The sequence below is a fragment of the Limanda limanda genome, chromosome 10 (genome assembly GCF_963576545.1).
Source record: "Limanda limanda chromosome 10, fLimLim1.1, whole genome shotgun sequence".
NCBI lineage: Eukaryota > Metazoa > Chordata > Actinopteri > Pleuronectiformes > Pleuronectidae > Limanda > Limanda limanda.
The window spans coordinates 16,852,327-16,875,875 of record NC_083645.1 but is presented as its reverse complement, the minus strand read 5'-3'; the positions used below and the strand labels follow the sequence as shown (position 1 = coordinate 16,875,875).

General features: G+C 43.5%; 3 protein-coding genes across 3 annotated transcripts; 2 read left to right on the top strand and 1 right to left on the bottom strand.

Moving 5' to 3' along the window:
- Positions 1–3,294: 3,294 nt before the first annotated feature.
- On the bottom strand, positions 3,295–7,395 carry LOC133011854 (toll-like receptor 1). The gene is made up of 2 exons (XM_061079771.1): positions 7,189–7,395; positions 3,295–5,960 (listed from the first exon to the last, which is right to left on the bottom strand). The coding sequence occupies exon 2, from the start codon at positions 5,951–5,953 to the stop codon at positions 3,545–3,547; it is 2,409 nt and encodes an 802-aa protein (XP_060935754.1). The 5' UTR covers positions 5,954–5,960; positions 7,189–7,395; the 3' UTR covers positions 3,295–3,544.
- Positions 7,396–9,180: 1,785 nt separating this feature from the next.
- On the top strand, positions 9,181–14,438 carry klb (klotho beta). Its single transcript, XM_061079178.1, has 6 exons — positions 9,181–9,942; positions 10,917–11,430; positions 11,530–11,798; positions 11,885–12,141; positions 12,307–13,241; positions 14,002–14,438. Exons 1-6 carry the CDS (start codon positions 9,181–9,183, stop codon positions 14,436–14,438), a joined length of 3,174 nt encoding a protein of 1,057 aa, XP_060935161.1.
- A 2,078-nt stretch (positions 14,439–16,516) lies between these two features.
- On the top strand, positions 16,517–21,975 carry ube2ka (ubiquitin-conjugating enzyme E2Ka (UBC1 homolog, yeast)). Its single transcript, XM_061079280.1, has 7 exons — positions 16,517–16,853; positions 17,448–17,541; positions 17,761–17,819; positions 17,937–18,019; positions 18,525–18,624; positions 20,378–20,506; positions 20,615–21,975. The coding sequence occupies exons 1-7, from the start codon at positions 16,791–16,793 to the stop codon at positions 20,687–20,689; spliced, it is 603 nt and encodes a 200-aa protein (XP_060935263.1). The 5' UTR covers positions 16,517–16,790; the 3' UTR covers positions 20,690–21,975.
- The last annotated feature ends 1,574 nt before the right edge of the window (positions 21,976–23,549 follow it).

Genomic DNA, 23,549 nt, shown 5'->3' with positions numbered 1-23,549 from the left:
CTTTGAGAAGCCGTTCATCCTGCAGACTGACGCTTCTGGAGTGGGCCTGGGAGCAGTGTTGCTGCAGGAGGTGGAAGGAGAGAGGAGACCTGTGGTGTTTCTAAGTCGAAAACCGCTAGACAGGGAGACAAGGTACTCGACAGTGGAAAAGGAGTGCTTGGCGATGAAGTGGGCCATCGACACCCTCAGATATTATCTGCTGGGACGGCACTTCTTCCTGGAAACTGATCATCGGGCTCTGCAGTGGATGCATCGCATGAGGGATGCCAACATGCGCATCGCGGGATGGTACCTGGCCCTGCAGCCTTATGACTTCACGGTCAACTACAGGTCAGGGAAGTCGAATGTGGTGGCAGACTTTTTGTCCAGAATGTCGGAGGATTGAGGTACTGTTCTGTGGGGAGAGGGGAGGAAATGTAACGAAGAGGACTTCGTTCCCTGGAGCTTGAGATGGGGTTGGGGGAATATTGCACCATGCACTTTGACCGGGTACATGCACTTTAATAATTGCACAGGCTTTTGTAAGCAGTTGCACTTTATTGGATTTGCAGAGTTTGCACATGGCATATTTGCACACTTAAAAACAGTTAATCTTTGTTGATTGGTGATACATTTATTGTCCTTTTTAAATCTGTGCTGGTAGGTTCTGTGATGGCCACATGGTTCCACCTGCAAAAGAGGGACATGAGAGTTAATGTGCATTTGTGGTAACTGAACGCTAAGATGAGATGTGACTAATATCATATGATGTGCAATAGTGTGTGTTAATATATTGGGAAGGGTAAAGTGTGTGTTTGTGTGTATAATGGTACTCACCAGTCTCTTTTGTCTCCAGGGTGTTCGGGCAAAACGCCTCCCCAGGAAACAAGCACCATATTTATAGTTCCGGGGGCATCCAAGTGGTGATTAGTGTGGGTGTGGGAAGATAAGTGTATGTGATTATTGTAATGTGCTGGAATTGGGGATGAGGGGGTGTTTGTAAATAAATGTGTGTGGGTGTGTGTATATAGGAGAATGGTGGGTATAATGATAAAAGAAAAGTGTTGTCAAAAGGAGAGCATGTCAGCATGGGGAATGGTTTCTCCCTCCTTAACTAGGCACCCTATATAAGGGGCCATTTTGTTATCAGTGAGAGAGGGTTTTCCCGTGTGGTTGCTACATGAGGTGGAGGACGTGTGCAATGTTGCCTGAGAGACCACAATAAACCCGTCTGTGACACGCAACTATCCTGCCTTGGTCTTCTTTTGCTGTACGGTCCAGCCGTAAGTGTGGTCGTCCTAACAGATGGCTACGCTCACTGGGAAGAAGATGTCAAGGCTCTGGAGTTGCTGGGTGTGAGATCATACTCCTTCTCTCTCTCATGGCCCAGGTTGTTTCCTGATGGGAACGCCAGGAGCCAGCCCAACAGGGCTGCTGTGGAGCATTACAGACATCTCATAGAGAGGCTTCTGGAGAAGAAAATCGAGCCCATTGTCACCCTGCATCACTGGGACCTGCCACAGGCCCTGCAGGAGCAATATGGAGGCTGGAAGAATGACACACTGGTGGGATCACCCATACCTGGTGGCGGTGCAGGGCTACGGGACAGGTTTGCACGCCCCTGGAGAGACAGGGGGTCCCTCTACTTCTCTTATCGTGGCCCACAACCTGATCAGGGTAAGTTAGACAGGAGCCTGTTCTGCTGCTGGGCTGTATAAGAAGATTTATCTCATAGTGCAGGCCGTCTGTAAACTTTGAACTTGTGCAACTTTTATCAGTTTATGACATTGAATATTTGCATCGTCCAAATGATTTTGAGGTCATAAAGCAATGATTCAAACACAGACGAGACCCTCGCTCTCATATTTTGTTCAAGCAATCAAATTAAATGAATAAGGACACGTTTTATTGCATTGTAATTTACACTGATGCAAAGCTTACCTCTAATACAACTTTTAAAATATCAGCTGGTCATATTTCGTTTCAACAGGCTTGTGATTGGTAAACAGGAAAGATTCATTGGTGTCAAAGTCCACCACATCAGCACTTCTGTGCTGGAGAGAAGCAGCATGTGACAGGAAGTCATGGAGATGTGCTTCATTAATAATCACTTATGATTGTGCAGTCGAGTGTTGACCACAAGCAAAAAACAATTCTGAGTCTAATAGATTTGTTTTCATATTTACTCCAAAGAGGGTCAACGAAGTCATGACTCTGTTCCCACTTGTTGGTTTGCATAACATCTAAAGCATGAGGGTAGAAAGTTAGGTCAGTTCAAGGAAGAGGAATAAATCATTTGCAGAGCTAGAATGATTCTGGGCTGGATCCAAATGTTTGTTTTTTCTTATTGATTCAATTTAGAAGATTGTGATGCATTTGATACAAGCATGTACTTTACATTTTTTTTTTAAAATTCCTGTCCTGTCAATAAATGTAAAATGCCCCCTAAAACATCTTTGAGAATCCAGCACGAACAACACCAGGACCCTGAAACTGAAGCAATAAATAATTCAGCCACCAGTTTTTTATTTGATCTACACCTGTGCTTTTTTACTGCTAGATGCAATGTTGTCAATGAAAATCTACTATCATATATGGTGATTTTGTTTTAGATCACTGTGCAGTGCATCATAATATGTCTTTTATGATTTTCAGGCACATGCCAAAGCATGGCACACCTACAACACCCACTTTCGCCCAACTCAGGGGGGTAAAGTATCATCAGCTTCATCATTTTCACTTTAACAGACACCACACAGTGACGCGGGGAATCACCAAAGGAGTGAAAGAGGATTTCCGTCTGGCCATGGAGAGGCAGGTGTCGCGTTGTGGGGAGAACCTCCTGAGCGTGCTTCACCGTTTCTGCATCAATGAAAAAATCATGATCATCCAGTTTCTTCCTTGACACCTGGACTGTGACATTTGAATCTGTTCGTAACAGATATTCAGGACACAGATTGAATGCAGCTGGACTGACCTCACAACCTTAACAGCTGCGGTTGCTGTCTCAACAGAAGGATACATCACTTTTAGCTTTCGTCTCTTTTTCATCTTTAATTGTACTTGAAAAGTTGTCTTGCCTTAAAAGTGGATCTATCTTTTCAAAAGCAGTATGTGCATCGTTTTCCTTTTGACCCCAATATGTGCTTTTAACCACATTTGAAGTGGTTTAATCATATTGTGATGTTTTCTGGATGTCAGTGTTGATAAAAGAATCACATGCGTTTTTGATATTCTCTAGTAATGTTTATTGTTTTTGTTACAAACCTGATCAACTTGTTTGTTTATGTAAATGTCAACATTAAATGTCATTTGAATAGTTTCAAGGAGTAAGCATGTTATGTGACTAAATTATTTAAATCGTACAAACTTCAAACAACAGTTTGGTCTCAGCTTGCAGAACAAGAAAGTAGACTCATGTTAAAGGAATACAAAAAAACAATACAATCAGTGTCCCCTGTGCTCCTTAGATTTCACTCCTATGTTCACTCTTTCAAACTTCCTCTGCCACTTTCCTACTGCCTCTTCCAACTTCCTTTTCCTCTTATAAGGCTGCTCTGTGCAGTCACTCCTCTATCTCTGTGACCCGTGCGTCTGGCAGGTCTGCCTGTAGAGCAGCTCTGAGGTTCACCCAGAACAGCCTGTGCTTGGCCCTGTCCTGTGGCCACTCCAAGTAGGTGTGCCGGCCCATCATGGCCTTCAGCTGATAGTACTTGGATGGGATCGTGTATTGAGGCAGAGGCTCTAGCAGAACCAGCACGATGCCGTCGGATCCACGGGAAAGGCGCTGGTGGCTGGCGAAGTACAGCTCGTAGTGGCACCAGTCGCTCTTGACAAAGTGAGCCGAGAGCACAAACAGGGAGCGCCTGCTTTTCTCCATGCAGCCGATGATGTTCTCTACAACTGTCTTTCCCGGCACAAAGTGTTTCTCATGAAGGCAGATTCGGAGGCCTCCTGCAGGACCTTCAAGGTTGGGAAGGAGGGAGTCGTGCACCCAGTCGGTATCGTGCTGGCTGTAAGACACAAAAGCATGAAACTCGACACCAATCAGGTCCTCAGGCCGGGCTTGTCTTGTTCTGGCACGATGTTTGGCTCTGGTCCACTGCCAGATCATCCCTATGTACCAGGGAATGTCTAAACGGTGGCACAGGGTCATAACTACCAAAATCACTATCACTGCTGGGCACAAGATGGTGGCGGCCAGGATGCCAACATTGCAGGTGATCTCTGGAATCCAGATGTCCTTCAAGATGGTGTCTCGCACGTCCTCTGGGTAGGTGCAGTAATACTCCCCTGGCCAGCTCAATAATTCAATTCCTGCGTGACTGTTCTTCCTTTCAGATTCGATGCCAAGTTGTATGAAACTCCTCAGAGCGCAGGTGCAGGTGAAGGGGTTGTAGCTGACGTCCAGGGTTTTCAGCTCGGGGCAGGTCTCCAGCCTGTTCACAGATGGGGCGTGGAGGGAATTTGATCTCAGCAGAAGCTCGTTCAGTTTAGGGAAACCGTCGCACACAGGCAGGTCCCGCAGCCGGTTGGCGATCAGATTCAGAGATGTCAGGCTTTCCAATTTAAAGATGGATGATGACACCACAGAAACCTGGTTGTTCTGGAGGTCAAGCGTCTCTGTTCCTTTTGGTAGACAGTTAAAAACAGAGTCGGTGAGACGGTTGGAGGACAGAGTCATGTTGGTGATGTTTGGTGGCCACAAGCACTCATCTACACCCTTGTAATAGAGGGAGTTGAGGCTGAGGTCAAGATGCTGCAGTGATTTCATGTGTTGCATGCGTTGGCTCAGCAGCTGGAGACTCTTGAGATTGTTGCTGACCAGAATCAGTTTTCTCACGTTACTGAGAGTCTGACACTCAAGAGTTTCCTGTTTCTCCACCATGGAGAAGATGGTGTCCGATAAAGCACAGTAGGAGAAATCCAGCTGGAGCATTGGACTCTGTGACTTTGGGCAGGTCATGTGTATGAGTGGAGACTCTGTGACTGTGAAACTCTCCACAGGCATATTGATGAAGAAGTTGTATACGGCCTCCTGTGAGAAAAGGAACTCTGTCACCACAATCCTTCTACTCGAAAAGGATTTCATTCTAGACTTCTGGGTCACCTTAGTGTCTTCTTGAGGCAAATGATGCAGGCTCACATCAGAGCTTTCCAAATGGGTGATAGATGATTGCAGAATCACATTGACAAGGATAGTAAAGTCGTACCATTTGATTGATATGTTGGTGAGATAAAGATGAGAAGTGCGGATTTTTACCCTCTGGAAAAGCTGCAAAGAAAGTTCCGCGAAGCCACCGGTCAAATTCGTCAACTCCACTTCGTCAAAGAATGACAGAGCATCAGAATACAGGCCACGGTCCACACTCTTACTACTGGTGGAGGCTATCTGAAGCCTTTCAGCGTGAACGTCCTTCAGGCTGCCTGCCTCATAAACCAACACATCCCCCAGACAAAGTGTCAGTGTTTGCATTTTTCTTCCAGCGATGCTCTTGAAATCACCCACACTGATGTTTTCTGCTGCAAGTGCCAATCTCTCCAGTTTTGCCAGGGAACTGAAAGAATCCCCCAGGGTCATTGTGACGAACGAGTTCCAGGTCAGATTCAACAACAGTAGATTTCCTGTGTGCAGCAGGTACTGCTGACCCGACAGGTTCCTCAGCCTGTTGTGGGACAGGTCCAGATCCTCCAGGAGTGGAGTGTCGAGGAATGTCCCTGGATCTATCCCCTCCAAACTGTTGCACGACACATTCAGGCGCCTCAGGAGAGTGGTGTTTTTAAAGTCTCCATGGTGAAGTTGCCGTATGTGGTTGTGTGACAGATCTAAGATCTCAACCCCCGGTGGCAGGTCTCTGGGGACAGAGAAGAGGTTCTGGGACGAGCGGTCCACGCTGCTGTCAGGTGATGATGTGAGCTGCTGGAGTCCCGCCAACATGAGGGCCGCCCAGAGGGCCTCAGTCGTCGGCCTCATTGTTTTCCTGGACAACAGAAAGGAGATAAATCGGTGTTATCGTTGTTCATCTCACAGACTTTATTTAAAGTCATTGTTTTTTCTTCCCTCATGTGCAGCGTCTTCTGCTTGGACATAACAGGAAGTGTTTTTCTTTGAGAATAAACTGTCAGAGATAAATTTAGTATTATGCTTCCCCCACGTCAAACACATATCACAAATGTAAGTATCCCTTGTAGGCTATGGTCTTTATTTTATATAGATTCATATGGTCAGAAGGTGGATGAAGGGGGATTCAAATCTCTAAAACCAAAATGACCAATAATTCATCCCCTTGGATAACCTGTCTATTCAGCCATGCCCTACCAGACAGACATTCAGCCTGGATCACAGGTCTTTCACTTAGAGACCAACAATAAATTCCTGTTTGAATTGGAGGGATCAGCATTGTTTTTGATAACTGACTCCAACTTATATTTATTATATTTATATCATATATATATATATATATTTAATGATATATTTGGATATCATTGCTCCCCTAGACAAATGGGATACACCTTTTTTTAAATTGGGTTTGTGTGTGTGTCAGCTATTTCATACTCGTATTAATAATTTAAAAAAACAGACATTTCTATCAATAGCTTCCATGTCATGTGACCCACTGACTCCAAACTATTGCAAAATAGTATTGCTACCCTAGACAAACAGGACACACCTAATTTTCTTTTTGGATTTTATTCCTTCTGATATATTTCACAAATAGCTATCTTTCCAATAGCTTCTATGTCATGTCAACCACTAACTGTAAACTAATAATGAATTATGTTATTACCCGGGACAAAGAGTTTTTTTGTATATACTTAGGTGATATGGAAACGTAGTAAGTAATGTAATTTGGTGTAAAAGTTATTGTTACTATGGGTTTGTTCTGTCAAAGGAAGAATTGTTGCTGTTTTTAAATATGACCAACAGGGAGCAGCACTGCGTTTATTACTATTATGGCCCCTTGCTCACGTGGTTTTAAACTGATTTAAACGAATTGCTATAATCACAGTTTGAACCATTATGATTTAAAAACCTCCCCTGTCGTCTGCATGTGGTCTTTTTTAGACTCTGCTATATATGACAAGATGACATGTCCGTTGTAAGAGACTATATGCTGGTAAAATGAAAATGTATTCATCTATTGTTATTATTATATTTCATTATTAATAATAAAGAATAATACAGAGACAAACCAAAAGGGCACTAACCTGTGCTGAGTTCAGATGGGTTTTCCGGCCAGGTTTGTAGTTTGTTGAGAGTGTAATTAGTTGCTATAGTTTCAGCAGCTGCAAATCTGTGCTCATGCTTTCAAGTCCAGAGAAATGTCAGTTGCAGAGGTTCAAAATCTCAAAGGGTGGAAAACGAAAACTGAGTAAAAAGACTATCTGCAGACGGAGGAAGTGCCTCTGCCCGTCTCAGCTCTTCGCTCTCTGCTGCCGTTACAGTGCGTATCAACGCTGAGGGGAACAGTCACAGAAATTAAAGCAAATCTCAGACCAATCACACATTTCTCTCTCGTACATCCTCTATTTACTTCCCCTAAATCTGCCCTCAGAGAGAGGATTTACTGAGATATATGTTAAACGAGATTATATCATCAAGTGCGGGAAGTGAGACGATTAACTCCGATTCCCATGCTGCGAAGGGATAAGGAAGTTTTAAGAATTAATGTAATTAAATCTCAGTAACCTGACAAACAGGGCAATCTTACTTTACTGCAAAACACCGGTTTGTCTCCTTTGCACTTTTTCTTCAATGTCTTTTATGAAGCAATGTATATATACTGATGCAAACATACTCTTATCCAGCCACAATGCTGCTCAGTATATCCGGATCATATCCTCTGAACCACAGTGACCACACTGAGGTCAGTCTGGGTGGGAAATGACTATGTCCTAACACAACAGATTTATCCTACTGATGCCTCGTCGCAGAGCGTAACCCGGGTAACTACGCTGTTTACTCTGGACAGCTGTACACACTGCCCTGATGAACGAGCACGGGGACACGGGCTTTTTGATGCAGTTTTCTAGTGACTGGGAGGCTTAATCACAGAGTGTGTACAGACAGAACCACACGCACACTTCCCATCAATGTTTTAAGTCTGGTCCCTCTGCTTTTTCCTTGGTCCGGTTACTCACATAAGTGGAGCTAAATTGAATAAGGTCATATGAGCTGGTGTGACTGTTCTCAACTGGCGAGTTCTGATCAAATCTTGGAAGAACCGTGTGGACATGCCTCCCTGCTCCAGGCCATAAGGCACAAAGACAATAGCCTGTGTGCACATCTGTATTTTATTTGATCAGGCGGCTCTTGTTTATATTGTCATCCCCATCAAGGAGGTTGTGTTCTCATCTGCGTTTGACTGTCTGTTAGTCAGCAGGATTACACAAAAACTACAGGGTGGAGTGGTGGACGGATGTGTTTATAAGTCAGGAAAGAATCAATTAAATCTCTTTGCGGATGGAAAGAAACACACATATTTGGGAGACTGATATTTACCAGTGTGTGCAATTTGGTGCAGATCCACATAAAAAAATAAGGATCTTGTGAATTTAAATGTACTTTCATATGGGGACTGTGTCTAATACATCTGGAGTGTATCTTATATTGGAAATGTGAGCAGAACAAAAAATCTGTATGTGTTTGTGAGACCGAAATGTGAACTATTTCTGTTATAGGGCTGAGATCAGAGTACAAGGTAATTATTGACTGAAGAGCCTTCTTTACAGCAGCAGCATGTTTACAATGCGTGTCTGTGTGTGTGTGTGTCTTCACAAGCGTCATTCCTCTCCTTAAACATTCTTTTTGATTTGATGATATAATCGAGTGATACCTCGCCTGAGGTATTTTTTTTAGAATTACAAATGAAAAATAATTCACCTGAATCCCGCCCAGAAGTGTAGTAATAAGAGCTTGTGTGTGTGATGTAAGTCAGGCGCTGTATGTGTGAACATGATGTGGTCGGGAGGGGCTGAGGGAGCGATAAGGAAGTGTGACCAGGTTGTCAGATGGATACTGAAGCACCTTAGAGCCTCACTTGTCCCTCTCTCCTGGCTGTGATCATTCCTCTCCCTTCCTTCAACCCCATTATGGATCTTCTGTCAATCACGGGAGGGCTTTTGACCAGAGCAGCTTCTTTGACTGATGCCAGTTATCTCCTTCAAGTGGAACATTGAAACCAGGTGGACTCCCTCAGGATGCTGAACCATCCTCCTCCTCACACACTCCAGTGGCTCTCGCTGTGCACCCTGCTGTCGGCGTGTTGCCTGAACAAGGTCGCCTGTTCTCCTGGGGAGGGCAGGGAAATTTGGCAGCAGCCCAAGCCAGACCCCATCAAAGCCCAGTCTTTCCTTCATGATACCTTCCCCTCAGGATTCCTCTGGGGCTCAGGGACGTCTGCCTTCCAGACAGAAGGAGCCTGGGACCAGGAGGGGAAGGGAGCCTCCATTTGGGACCATTTCACCCACTCCTCTGTCAGTGGTGATTTGGCAACCGAGGCTCCTGGAGAGGCCAGTGATGGCTACGCTCACTGGGAAGAAGATGTCAAGGCTCTGGAGTTGCTGGGTGTGAGATCATACTCCTTCTCTCTCTCGTGGCCCAGGTTGTTTCCTGATGGGAACGCCAGGAGCCAGTCCAACAGGGCTGCTGTGGAGCATTACAGACACCTCATAGAGAGGCTACTGGAGAAGAAAATCGAGCCCATTGTCACCCTGCATCACTGGGACCTGCCACAGGCCCTGCAGGAGCAATATGGAGGCTGGAAGAATGACACACTGGTGGGACTGTTCGAGGAGTATGCTGCCTTTTGTTTCCACACATTTGGGGGTCGTGTTAAATACTGGCTCACAATGCATAACCCGTACCTGGTGGCTGTGCAGGGGTACGGGACAGGTTTGCACGCCCCTGGAGAGACAGGGGGTCCCTCTGCTTCTCTTATCGTAGCCCACAACCTGATCAGGGTAAGTTAGACTGGAGCCTGTTCTGCTGCTGGGCTGTATAAGAAGATTTATCTCATAGTGCAGGCCGTGTAAACTTTGAACTTGTGCAACTTTTATCAGTTTATGACATTGAATATTTGCATCGTCCAAATGATTTTGAGGTCATAAAGCAATGATTCAAACACAGACGAGACCCTTGCTCTCATATTTTGTTCAAACAATCAAGTTAAATCAATAAGGACATGTTTTATTGCATTGCAACATACACTGATGCAAAGCTTATACCTCTAATACAACTTTTAAAAGATCAGCTGGTCATATTTCATTTCAACAGGCTTGTGATCGGTAAACAGGAAAGATTCATTGGTGTCAAAGTCCACCACATCAGCACTTCTGTGCTGGAGAGAAGCAGCATGTGACAGGAAGTCGTGGAGATGTGCTTCATTAATAATCACTTATGTTTGTGCAGTCGAGTGTCGAGCACAAGCAAAAAACAATTCTGAGTCTAATAGATTTGTTTTCATAATTACTCCATCGAGGGTGACTCTGTTTCCACTTGTTGGTTTGCATGAAATCTAAAGAATGAGGGTAGAAAGTTAGGTCAGTTCAAGGAAGAGGAATAAATCATTTGCAGAGCTAGAATGATTCTGGGATTGTGCCAAATGTTTGTTTTTTCTAATTGATTCAATTTAGAAGATTGAAGATTGTGATGCATTTGATACAAGCACGCACTTTAAAATTTTTTTTTTTAAATTCCTGTCCTGTCAATAAATGCAAAATGCCCCCAAAACATCTTTGAGAATCCAGCACGAACAATACCAATACCCTGAAACTGAAGCAATAAATAATTCAGCCACCAGTTTTTTATTTGATCTACACCTGTGTTTTTTTACTGCTAGATGCAATGTTGTCAATGAAAATCTACTATTATATAATGGTGATTTTGTTTTATATCGTTGTGCAGTGCATCATAATATGTCTTCTTTGATTTTCAGGCACATGCCAAAGCATGGCACACCTACAACACCCACTTTCGCCCAACTCAAGGGGGTAAAGTATCCATTGTTCTGGGATCCCACTGGATCGAGCCTCAGAACGGCCAGGCCACAGCCGCCAACGTTGAGCTGTGCCAGGAGTCAATAGAGGCTGTGCTCGGCTGGTTCTCCAACCCCATCTTTGGAGACGGGGACTATCCGGTGTCTCTCAGATCCAAGCATGGGGCCCTCCTGCCCACGTTCACCCCTGAGGAGAAGCTCTGGGTGCAGAAAACTGCCGACTTTTTCGCTCTCTCCTTCGGGCCTTACAACCTCCGTCTGGGTCGGACCCTGATCCAATATGGGCAGACTGTGTCCCCAGACCTGAGGCGCATGTTGAGCTGGATAAAGCTGGAGTATGGGGACCCTAGTGTGCTGGTGGCTGAGGGAGGCTGGTTCTCTGAAGCAGGGGTGGGAAGGGAGGACACAGTGTCCATTTATCTGATGAAGAGTTTTATCAACCAGGTCCTGCAAGGTAAGCAAAGAACTGGAAAGATCAAATTAATGTAATGAAATCATAACATAAATATGTTAAATCAATGTGTCTCTATTATTACTGTCTTTTCTGTTACAGCGATAAAGTTCGATGGTGTGCAGGTGTTTGGTTACGTCGCCTGGTCATTGGTGGATGGATTTGAGTGGAATTATGGCTACACTGTCAGAAGAGGCCTTTTCTACATTGACTTCAGCCAATCAAACCCAACCAGGACCCCCAAGACGTCTGCTCTGTACTACCGACGTGTAGTCGCTGACAACGGCTTCCTCAAAGGCGAAACCTCCAGTGAGGTCAAGGGTAGTTTCCCCTGTGACTTTCACTGGGGTATTGCTGACTCCACTTTACAGGTGAGAGGACAAGAGGGGGATGGTGCTGAAGAAAATGCTTAATAATGGTTCTTACCACTTTGACTTTGTCTTTTATGTTGTGGCAGGTCCACTTCAGCCCTTTCTCACCACAGTTTACTGACCCACATCTGTACAGCTGGAACCTGACGGGAGACGGATCACTGCGTCCCGTCCCAGGGGTGAAGCTCCGCACTAGACCGGCCCAGTGCACTGACTATTTGGCGATTCGTGGTCACCTTCGCTTGTTTGCATCCACTGGGGCAACACACTACCGTTTCGCCCTAAACTGGTCTCTGATTTTACCCCATGGTGACCTCTCTGAAGTGAACTCCCAGGCTTTAAGGTAAATAATAAATACATGCACCTCAACATGATCTGTCACAGTTTCAGTCATCCTAACATCCAGCGCCAATTAGGATTTAAAGATGAGCCCCACTGTCTTTATCCGAGTCAGTCTTTTAATTCCTAATTCTAAATTTTGTTTCCCCTTTGTTATTACATCTGAAAGGTACTACCGCTGTGTCCTGACCGAGCTCAAGAAGCTAAACCTGGAGGCAGTCGCGATCCTCTACTACCCCACACACAGAGCCCCAAATCTGGGTTTGCCTTTTCCAATCCATGCCTCTGGGGGTTGGCTCAACCACAGCACAGTAGAAGCTTTTCAGGAATATGCAGCTCTGTGTTACGAGCAGCTGGGGTCCTGGGTAGGATACTGGATCACCATCAATGAGCCTAACAGACTTGTAGATGTTTATTCTGATGGGAAAGAAAAGCATCAAGCAGCTCACAATCTTCTTCTGGCTCATGCAAAAGCGTGGAGGTTGTATGAAAAGGGACAATACAGAGAGCAGAGGGGAATGGTATCACTCGCACTACATGCGGACTGGGCTGAGCCGGCCAACCCCTTCCTTGACTCTCATACGGCAGCGGCACAGAGATTCCTCTTGTTTGAACTCGGTCGCTTTTTAGACCCGTTACTGGGAACAAGATATGAGGAGAAGCAAAGCAAGGGGGGGTACCCACAAGAAATGAAGGCATACCTGGAGGAGAGAGTTCGAGTGATGGGCCTCCCTGAATCTCCTCTACCTAGTTTTACTGACACGGAGAAGGAGGAGCTGAAAGGGGCTTTGAATTTCATAGCACTGAACCATTTTACCACCCGGTTGGTGTCTCCATATCCTCACGCACAGGCTGGTTCTCAGCAGAGGAAACAACCCCCTGATCACGACTGTCTGACCCTCTCTGATCCCACCTGGCCTTCCTCCAGTCTGGGACAGGCTCTCGTACCCTGGGGCCTGAGGAGTATACTGAACTGGGTGAGCCACAGATATGGAGGCGCTCTACCCATCATTGTGACAGCCAGTGGGGTCGATGATCAGGCTCCCTTAGAGGACAAACTCAGGCAACACTACCTCAGGAGTTACCTGCAAGAGGCTCTGAAAGGTGGGACATGGATTTCATCTCTGCCCGTCTTCAAATATATCATGTTGTTGCTGTCTGATCCAAAATGTGTTGTGAAATCATGTATCGGTAGGAACGAGAATGGCTCTCAGTAGAGCACATACCTCCTCCAAAGCCCAACAGCTTCCTTTAAATTCAGTCAAGCTGCACCAAAGTACACATCCACATAGATATCAGTTCCCTGAATGTGCGAATTATTCTCGGACAAAATGGGGAACATTTAAAAATAACACTCCATTTTGCAATTGTACAGAAAGTGAAAAAAAACGAATCTGGATCTGCACCAAAATGTAACCAAATGTTATTCTCTGACCCTATGCACATCCTTTCACCAGTTTTCATGGTAAACCATTCAGTGATCCATTCAAACTAACAAAAAAAGGGATAGACATAAAAAACATAACCTCCTTGGTGCAGGGAACAAAATGGAGATCTGCAGTATTGAGGAGGTTGAGACATAGATACAGCTCCACGGCCATTAGGGATTTTATGGCCACATTGCTTTATACTATAAAACTTAATGAGGAACAATAAATATCATAAAAACATAAAGGAAGGCAGAGAAACACTGTACAGCAGCAATACATATCAGTGTTGACTTCGTACTTTGCCCTTTATGGCTCTATGTGTCTTTATAGGTTATCCGTTGTGTATCTGATTGAAAACAACATATTTAGGTTAGTCATTGAAAAGGAGGAGAAAGTCGAGGAATGATTTTAATACTGATTGTCTTTCTCTGCAGCTCGACAGTTAGATGGGGTAAACTTGCAGGGCTTCTACATGTGGAAACTGCAAGATCGACACGTCGCACAGTTCGGCCTTTTCACTTCGACCCATCACCAGTCCAAAGCCAAGGCCTCTGTCGCCGTCTACAGAGAAATCATCACACACAGCGGTTTCCCCGAGGACGACACTGCTCTGACCTGCAGGTTCAGCGAGCTGCACGAACGGTGCTCTGTGTGTGCATGGATGCTCAAGAACAAAACCATGTTGGTTTTCGGAGGCTGCCTCCTGACAACAGCTGTGATGTTGGCAGCGCTCGTCATCTCTGCCATCGTCGCCAAGAGAAACCAAGCGAGGGGTGAACGGAGGAGGACGGACAGGATGCACAGGAGGAGGAGGAGAGGGGAAAGAGTTCTTGTATTCTCATGTCCGCCTGTCGTTAAGTGCAAACGGTAGAAAAGGTCGACTCTGTACAAACTGTGCAACTCACTGACAGAGAAGACCTAGGATCTGTTATTGTGCCTGCTCCATATATTAAAAGACTCTGGGATGGTAACAACCATATGTTAAACTTATTCAAAACATAAATATTGACCTTGTTTTTGACCCTCACTGGGTGGATAAAATATGCCAATGTCAATGATTCTAATATTGTAATATTGTAAAAAAGTTAGTCAGAGATGACTGAATTGTGTATATATCAGACTAAATGTGACTTTAATATAGTATTTTACATCATATAATATAAGTTTAGCTCAGATTGTATTGTGGATTGTAATAATTTAAAGAAAGATAAAATGGTGTCCACTTCATTCAAACGGGAGGAGTGATGTGGGCCCCACTAAACAGTGTATAATTCCATGGTACAATGATGCCCTCTAGTGTTTTTTTTTTTTCAGCCTCTTCACTGTAAAATGCAGGTCTGTCCTTTCTTAACAGAGGTAGAAGAATACCTAAAGTACATGAAATGCTCTTTTCAGAGACGAAGCATCATTGCTACACAAGTTGGGGATCCATTTGTATTTTAAAAGATGTCATGATTGTGGCTTTTTAAAGTTTGCGCGGCAAAACATATGAATGTATCACTAAAATTAATATCTCAAGTCTTTTTAACTGTCATCAGAAGTGCAATGTGCTCTCTGAGGATTTTCTGCTCACTTAAAATATTTTCTTTCAAATGAATCTGTTTCAATATCTGTCTTAAAACATATATTCCATTTCATATTAGTATGAAAGACAGACACACTGATTTAACTCCAATAATTAGACAATATGGCTGCATAATGATTTTAAAACCAACTCACCAATGCTTGCACAATGCATAAGCAATATATAGAATAATAAAGAATGCTGCAGATGATACCAAAAACTCTTGCATTGTCATATATTTAATGGAGTGCTGAGCCTCAGAAGTGGCCTCTTTCTAACCCATTTTAGCTGTTTTGTTATCTATCTCTATTGATTACTTCTATATTTTATCATAATGTAGCATATCAAATTATATTAAAAAAGTATACATTCAAAATGTGCCTGACAATTTAGAAAAATGCTAGTGCAAAGGTAGACAGAAGACTCAGTTGCTTACAATCCAATGATGTACTTTGTAGATTTTTTTAACATAACAAAAATATCTGATTATTTTATTCCTCTTTTGCATGTTAATTGTTTTATATATTGATTTTAATGTAAAAATATAAAGACTGTTATATTAATTGATGGAAATGAGAAAAGATGGGGGCTAAGACGACTGCCCTGGGGTACTCCTGTGCAGTAACTCAAAATGAAGCCTGTTGCATGAACTGTTCAGATTTCCTGTGTGTCCTGACCTGAGTAAAGATGGCATCTATATGTTTGGGTCCAGGTATTTGTTACCACTTGAGCTAATGAGCTGTACCATTGTATAAAAACAAGTGAACTATATAATTTTACTGCTCCCATGTTTCCTTTTGTTCTTCTACTCCCACATGTTTACAGACATCTTTAAACTGTATCTTTATATCATTTGATTACATATTTGTGTGGTCAATGAGAACAAATTGTAAAAATATATATATATATATATATAAAAGGATTAAATTAAAATATAATTAAATTGAATTAAATTAATACTGCGCAGTCCACTTCTGCGCAGGAGGTGCGCAGCTCACTTCTGCGCAGGAGGTAAATATTTTTTTTTTAAATTAAATTAAATTTAAAAAAAAAAAAAATTGAAAATAAAACTACTTAAATGAAGTAGAGGTAAATGAAAAATATAGTTAATTACAGTAAATGTACTCAGTTACATCCCACCACTGTGAACAAGTGACGTAGAATATTGTTTTTCTGTAACATCCTTATGGACATCACATGGTTGTAAATATTTCATTATTAATATTACCAGGATGATAATGAAGATGACGATTATCATTATCATTAATATTATTATTATTATTTTTATTATTATTATAATCCAGTCCCTTATTCCTCACGAACCCAGCAGCCAATGGCAGGAGGCGCTCAGGATGGCAATACAGATCACATGACCTGCTCTCATCCAAACTGCATGCAGTTTGGTATTAAAATGTTTCCAGTCCCACCGTCGTGTTGTTACACATCTGAGATGACAGGTCCGCGCCGAGCAGCTTGAACCGACCGGAACCTCCCGTAGACCACCGGGACCGACGCCGCAGACGGTTCACCTCATCACAGCTGTTATTGTCCAGGTCGTGTCCCCCCCCCCCAGTGGTGGGCTTGAGACGCCAGCTAACGCTTCAGCTGCAGGTCGGACGGCGGCGAGGCCCCAACCGAGACACGGGACGCGGGGGAACCATGGCCAACATCGCGGTTCAGAGGATAAAACGGGAATTCAAAGAGGTCCTCAAGAGCGAAGAGGTGAGAAGAAGTCACTGCTTCGGGTTTTCTGCTTTTCTCTCCGTGTGACTTGGCGCTGAAGGCGAGTGACGCGTCGCTGCTCAGCTGTCAGCTTGCTAAGCACCGAGCCGCAGCTAGCTGGAGCTAACTGTGCTAACACGGCTACACAGACCGCGGGCTAACGGAGCCTGTGTGGAGGTGCCGCTGCTCGAAAGCACTAGGGCAGATGTTAAAATCCAACCCGAGCCTCGAGTTGATGTTGCTAAGTCTGTGGCTAGCTCAGCATGCCTTCCTTGTATGGTCGCCGAGCTAGCTGTGTTAGCCAGTAGCTAAGATAGTTTGGTGTGGTTCGCTTGTAGCACTGAAGGTGTGCAGCTTCACTTGTGTCCTCCTCCCGGTGTGGACAACCTCCATCAACACAACCGAGACGTGTTAAAGTCCTAAGATGTGTGCAACAAGTTGAGGTCGACTTTGACTAATGTTGGGTAGAGGGGTGTGTGTGTGTGGTGGGGGGGGGTCAACTTGTGCTGCATGGGCATGTTCGAAGTTCTGATAGCTAAGCTAACTACCTGTCCGCTGAAGTGTAACGTGTTTCCCCCCTTTCACCCCCTCCAGACGAGCAAAAACCAGATAAAGGTGGATCTGGTGGATGAGAACTTCACAGAACTCAAAGGGGAAATCGCAGGACCACCTGACACACCGTATGAAGGTGAGAGGCTCATTCCCACTGTCGGCTCACCTGGATGCATGCTTGCACAAGGCTGTACTGACAACCTGTCTGTGTTTGAGGGCATCACTGTTTATGTCAAGATGTTTTTAATCCATAGTAATGTAATCTTGAATAGTGTCAACTTCCCTGTTTATTGTATGCTTCAAACTGCCTTATCATGATTCCCTAAACAATGGTGATACCTGTCTTTTCTTCCAGGGGGTAGATATCAACTAGAAATTAAAATTCCAGAGACGTATCCATTCAATCCACCCAAGGTAGGGATCCTTTGCTGCTGTTGTTGCTGATCGTAATCACTTTCATTGTGTACGATAACTTCAGAAATGTGCTGTTAGTAATGGTTTTCTCCGTCTCGCTCTTATGTCAATTCTCAGGTGAGGTTTATCACAAAGATCTGGCATCCCAACATCAGCTCAGTCACAGGCGCAATATGTCTGGACATTCTCAAAGACCAGTGGTGAGTGTGTTCGGGCATTCTTTATATTCTTCATCCACCATGCATCATCACAAAATACGATTCTAGTCATGTATAGACAGTATTTATCCATGTCAGACACTATATCTCCTACCAAAATCCATAAGTCATATCCAAGTTACTTTTAATTCAGTGCCCTGTAACGGCTGCATAACACAAGCCTTTTGTCAATAATTACAGCTTGAGATTGATGCAGCTCCAATATGCATTGAACCAAGCTCCCACTTATCCTAATAAATAATAGGGACACAGCAGAGTTAAAAAGCCTACGTGAGCCTAAGTATTCAGGTACACAGATCAAATCTACCTAAATTAGTTAGTCAACAATGTTGTTGAGTATCGGAAATCTTCATGATCTACTCATACAAATCCAGGAACTCTTGGGGAACCACAAGTCACAAGTCAGAGGCTGTGAGCAGAGATCACTCTTGTATTGTTGTTGCACTAAACAGTGACATGTACTGTGTTGTACTTTATGTCCTTTCAGGGCGGCAGCTATGACTCTGAGGACAGTTCTCTTGTCACTACAAGCCTTATTGGCAGCTGCAGAACCAGATGACCCACAGGACGCAGTAGTAGCCAATCAGGTGGGTGTGCATGTATTTATCATTTCACCTTTGCATGTAATATTATACTATTACATGACAGAATATAACATATATATTATTGTATTATCCTTAATGCAGTAGCTTGTATAAACGGAATGCTCATTAGTTTTCTGGTTGTAAACCCTTCAGTTGGATGAATGACATTTCTGAACCAATTATGAAGAGGGAGTAACAAAGTCTCATCACTGGATTAAAGGAGAGTTGATCGACGAGGTTGACGAGGATTAGGTGTTAAAAGATGGTAAAAACGTTATGGCTGTTTTAAAGGTCCACTGGCTTGAGTTAGTGACTGTGGTGCAGAGTGCTATACGCTCTACAATGAAACAGCAGCGTAAACATTTTAAAGATCTTAATGTGATTATGAGAAGTGGACCACCACAGTCTGGGTAATTCAACACGGCACACAACTTCAAGAGCAGCAGAAGAGTAAAGCTTCCTGCAGCCAAATCTAACGCACTCCTTTCTTGTAAAATGTTTGATGTAATCAGTTACTCCGGTGATGTCATGAGTTTATTACCCAGTGAGAAAATCACCAGACTGCTGCATCCCTTGTACTGATATTCTTGGGAACCTGTGTATTGGATCTTTATAGCTGAGTAAAATGCACGTGTTCTGCATCAACCGTGTTCTCAACCAGAGTCATATCTTCTGCTTCCGTTTTATAACACTACAAATCATTACTACAAATGGAGCCAGCTGTGGGACGATGCCAGTCTGCATTGTGTTGGTTTTGTTTGCCCCTTCTTCCTCACAAGATCATGTTAAAGAGGTGACGTGAAGTGATGTGTTGCTGCCTGTGGAGTGATAATCTGAATAGTAACCTGCAGTGTGTGATGTGCCATTATTTTCAAAGCTCAGTGTGTGCAAGCATGTTTGAGATTAAAGAGAAGAATATCTGCAAAGACTACTCGAGTGGGTGATGCAACCTGATTTCAGAATCGGTCCGGATTTTAAAGTAGTCTGAGCTTAATGCTGTTCAGGTGGTTTAGAATATCATCAGGGAAAATGCTGCTTGAACGTTTGACATAAATAATACTAAGTAAGTCATTACTGTATTATTAAATGGGCTTTTGAAATAAAGTGTGTAGAGTCTAAAACTGAATATGAAGCTGTAAATCAGTCGTTTTATGTAGGTAGTCTAACGACTAATATTTTATGATGATAGGAAATCTACACCTGCATTACATGCCAACTATACAAACACAGCATGAAAACATAAAGCGGAAATTATTGCAGCGCTGCCAGTTCTTCTGGCTCTGACCGGCTGAGCAGCTTTAAAATCTTGCAGAGAATTATTTTATTGGCAACCTGCTGTTGAGCCCCATATACACAATTGTATAGATGGACCATAATTGCACCACTCTTCTGCTCTCAGCCACGTATATACTGAGGGATATTCAAAGCAGTAGCAAGTATTTCCACCCCATATATATATTATATAACACGTTGTATAGTTTTAGAACTTTGTATAACTGCAGATTAGAGCCACAGCTGAAGAGTATTATCATTCTTTAGTAAGACCATTTTTCTTATTACCAAGCCAACATATTGCAAAAATGCAATATCCAAAATTTTTATGAACATGAATTGATCCAAATTATCGGTTAAAGAGGAACATTCTTGGTGAAAGCCATTCTCTCCAACTTGATCTAAACTGTGTAGAAACGTAGAAAGTGTTGACTGTGGTATTTTGCCACGACCCCACTAATGTTCTTCACGTTTGTTCACGCAGTACAAGCAGAACCCGGAGATGTTCAAACAGACGGCGAGGCTCTGGTCTCACGTCTATGCAGGAGCTCCCGTCTCTAGTGCGGAGTACACACGCAAAATAGACAAACTCTGTTCCATGGGCTTTGAAAGAGTAAGTATCTATCAACTTGTTTTCACTCCTGTGTTGCATTGCACGGCTGAATCCTGCTGCAGAATCAAACCATGGCTCTGACTGTTTGTTTTTGGTCTTTCTCCCTAGAATGCAGTAATAGTGGCGTTGTCGTCGAAATCCTGGGATGTGGGGTCAGCAACAGAGCTCCTGCTCAGTAACTGAATCTCAACACCCCCCCCCCTCCATCTTCCTCTTGATTCTTCTCTTCCCCACTTCACACACTCTCTCCTCCAAATTCCAGCTGTCTGAAGGCCCCTCTCTCTCTCTCTCTCTCTCTCTCCCCTCTGTGTGGCATCCCTCATCCCTCCTCCCTCCTCGTCACCTCTGCTGTAACTCCCACACTCCAGTCGGTCGCTCTGTGAGCTCTTATCTCTGGTTTCTTTAAGTCCATTCAACATTCCACTCAGAACTACAATCAAAAGTCCAACCACATTTCCACCCCCCTTTGAATCAAATGCCAGACTTAAGACCCCACCCACACCTGTTAGTCTCCCGGCTTTTCTGGCTGTGTCCAAGAAGCGGCTGTCAGCAGCTTATCTTTGCCTATGCAGTGCATTTTATTTTCATTTGTGGGAACCTTTTGTAGGAGAAAGTCAAGCCATTCAGGGAGGCTCTTCTGGACCTGGACCTGATTTTGACACACTTTGGTCTTGCTTTCTAAACAGGGGATTAGCCGAGTCCTAGACTTTTAAACTGGTACCAGAGCTACCATCACTCACACATTAATAAACACGCACTTTGGGCTACTCTATGTTGGTATAGGGTTCTCTAAACTTTGTAGTAAGATGAATTTTGCCATTATAGGGAGTTTTTGCGGCACAATGGTTTGTGAATGAGTGTAAATGGTTGTTTCTAGGGTTTACCCGCCTCTCAACCAATGTCAGCTGGGATTGGAATAGATGATGAGTTTTTGATGTCAGTATAAAATATTTTTTCCATAACATTTGGACATTCAAAAAGAAAAAATGGTGTTGAAGTAATTCCAGCGCACCTAGTAGCAAATACGAATTATGATTTTATGACAGAGTCGGACGAAGCTTGTTCCCTGTTCTGTAGACCAGATCCTAAAGAGGTACTGAGGTGTAGACACTCATCTTCATGCCACGTTTTCCCCACTTCAGACGTCTGATGAACCCAAAGCCCCCCACTCCCTCCACCTGTCCCTTTCCCCCAGATTTTTTTAAAGGAAATTATTTGGTTTTGGTCGCCTCCCACAGGAATTCATTTGGATTCTTGTTTTTAAAACCAAGAGAAAACTAAACAAACAGAGAAAAATAATAATGTTCAGCAGCAACACAACCTTACACAACCTGTCTGGATGGGCATCGTTCCAAACGAGTTTAAAAATTTGCAAAATATTGCATCATCTAAACTACGGCAACAGATAAATGTCAAAAATGATTCATCTGTAAATAAAGATATTAAAGTCTGTGTAAATTAAATCCAAACGCTGTCCTGTCTATGTTGCCTCTTTAAGACACATCTCTGTTGTGTGATGGTTGACAAATGGAATATCCAATCCCACCTCAAGGAAATACAACAAATATACACATCATGTAAAAACTACCTAGAAACAACCTTCAGTTCAGTCAGTATTTGATGGTCAATCCCAGTTTCATTTCAGCCACATCATGATCTATCGAGGGACCTTCAGTGCGTGATGCTGTTCGGGAATCCGGCATGTGTTTATGAGCTTGTTTGGATGTGCATACATTTGAATAAAAACTAGTGCAAGGCGCTAAATTTACAAGACTGTCGGAAATTGAACCTACAGGGAATTGGATTGCTAGTGAAAATGGAGCAAGGAAGCCAATTTAGATGAAGAATGAGCTTGCAGAAGAACTGCAGAATGGATTATGCATATTGGAATTTGCCTTTCTTTACAAGTACTTTGGACTTTTACAGTAGTGCGCTGCTGTGTCCTTAAGTTCCTTGTTGTGGAAAGTGCATTTAAATCCTCAACAAGAAAGCGATGCCCGGCTGCTTCTCATAATGTTTGGATAACCTTGCTGAGGTAAACAAGATGAGTACAGTAACAGATGGCCGGCTCAGTAACATGTTGTGTTATGATGAATCTCTCCAGGACACCCTGGCAGAAAACTGAACGTTGGTTTTCAACATGCTCGCTTGCACCTCAGGAGAGAAGCTGCCACATGGATGTGTGTGCGTCTGCTAATCAGCAGCGTGTCGTGTCGATCTGTGAGTGTATCGCGCTGCACCTGCTACACAACAAATACAGCCTCAGGTGTACCAAATCCCCCAAATGACAAACTCATAGTCTATCCTTTGGCATATGTCTCTCGTGTATCTGACATATCTGGAACTCCTCCAAGCATCCCAGAGCAGAGGGCTGTACAACAGAGAGCTGAATATGAGATTTTCGGGGGAGAAAAAAAAAAGAGCAAAATAACAGCCCTGAGATAATCACTGCTATTAAAATGCACTCAAAATAAATTAACTTGTTGCATTATTACAGTGTTGAAGCCTCCATAGGACTGATGTCCCCTTAACGCACCTCGTTGGCTACAGTTTGTTCCCGCCATGCTATAATAAATGAGGCACATAAAAACTAAAGAGTGGCCTTTTAACAATATATATAATATGGCGTAACTTGGTTTCTTCAAGGTACTTCACTTTTGTGTAGATTAACATTTTTATAGCTTTGTTTAACGGCTTATTATTTGTAGTGTAAAACAATAATTTCAGTGTTCCTCTGTTTATTTCATAAAGCTTTCCTGCCAGGCTCTGTTTGAGATCACAGGCAGAAAGACCTTGTTGTGTGAGGGATGTGGGGTGGGGGGGAGGTGGGATGGTTAAATGGGTAATGTATACAATTTCTCTGTGGAGCCCAATGAGCTCCTAGCATTTTTATTACTAATACAATTTTACATGGCCATGGTCACAGTGGCGAATTCTAACTCATCCTGAAGAATGGCACTGGAGTGCAAACCCTCGCCAGGGCCGAACAGTCCTCCATATCATTGTCTGTCGTTTCATAGCGTTTATCCCTTAATATTCAGCA

What these genes read in the sequence shown, in the direction of transcription:
- LOC133011854 (XM_061079771.1), bottom strand. Translation starts at nt 5,953, where the DNA reads ATGAGGCCGACGACTGAGGCCCTCTGGGCGGCCCTCATGTTGGCGGGA.
- klb (XM_061079178.1), top strand. Translation starts at nt 9,181, where the DNA reads ATGCTGAACCATCCTCCTCCTCACACACTCCAGTGGCTCTCGCTGTGC. An exon ending in TATCAACCAGGTCCTGCAAG is followed by an intron (nt 11,431 to 11,529) that starts GTAAGCAAAGAA and finishes TTTCTGTTACAG; the next exon opens with CGATAAAGTTCGATGGTGTG. An exon ending in TTGCTGACTCCACTTTACAG is followed by an intron (nt 11,799 to 11,884) that starts GTGAGAGGACAA and finishes ATGTTGTGGCAG; the next exon opens with GTCCACTTCAGCCCTTTCTC.
- ube2ka (XM_061079280.1), top strand. Translation starts at nt 16,791, where the DNA reads ATGGCCAACATCGCGGTTCAGAGGATAAAACGGGAATTCAAAGAGGTC. An exon ending in AGGTCCTCAAGAGCGAAGAG is followed by an intron (nt 16,854 to 17,447) that starts GTGAGAAGAAGT and finishes CACCCCCTCCAG; the next exon opens with ACGAGCAAAAACCAGATAAA. An exon ending in ATCCATTCAATCCACCCAAG is followed by an intron (nt 17,820 to 17,936) that starts GTAGGGATCCTT and finishes GTCAATTCTCAG; the next exon opens with GTGAGGTTTATCACAAAGAT.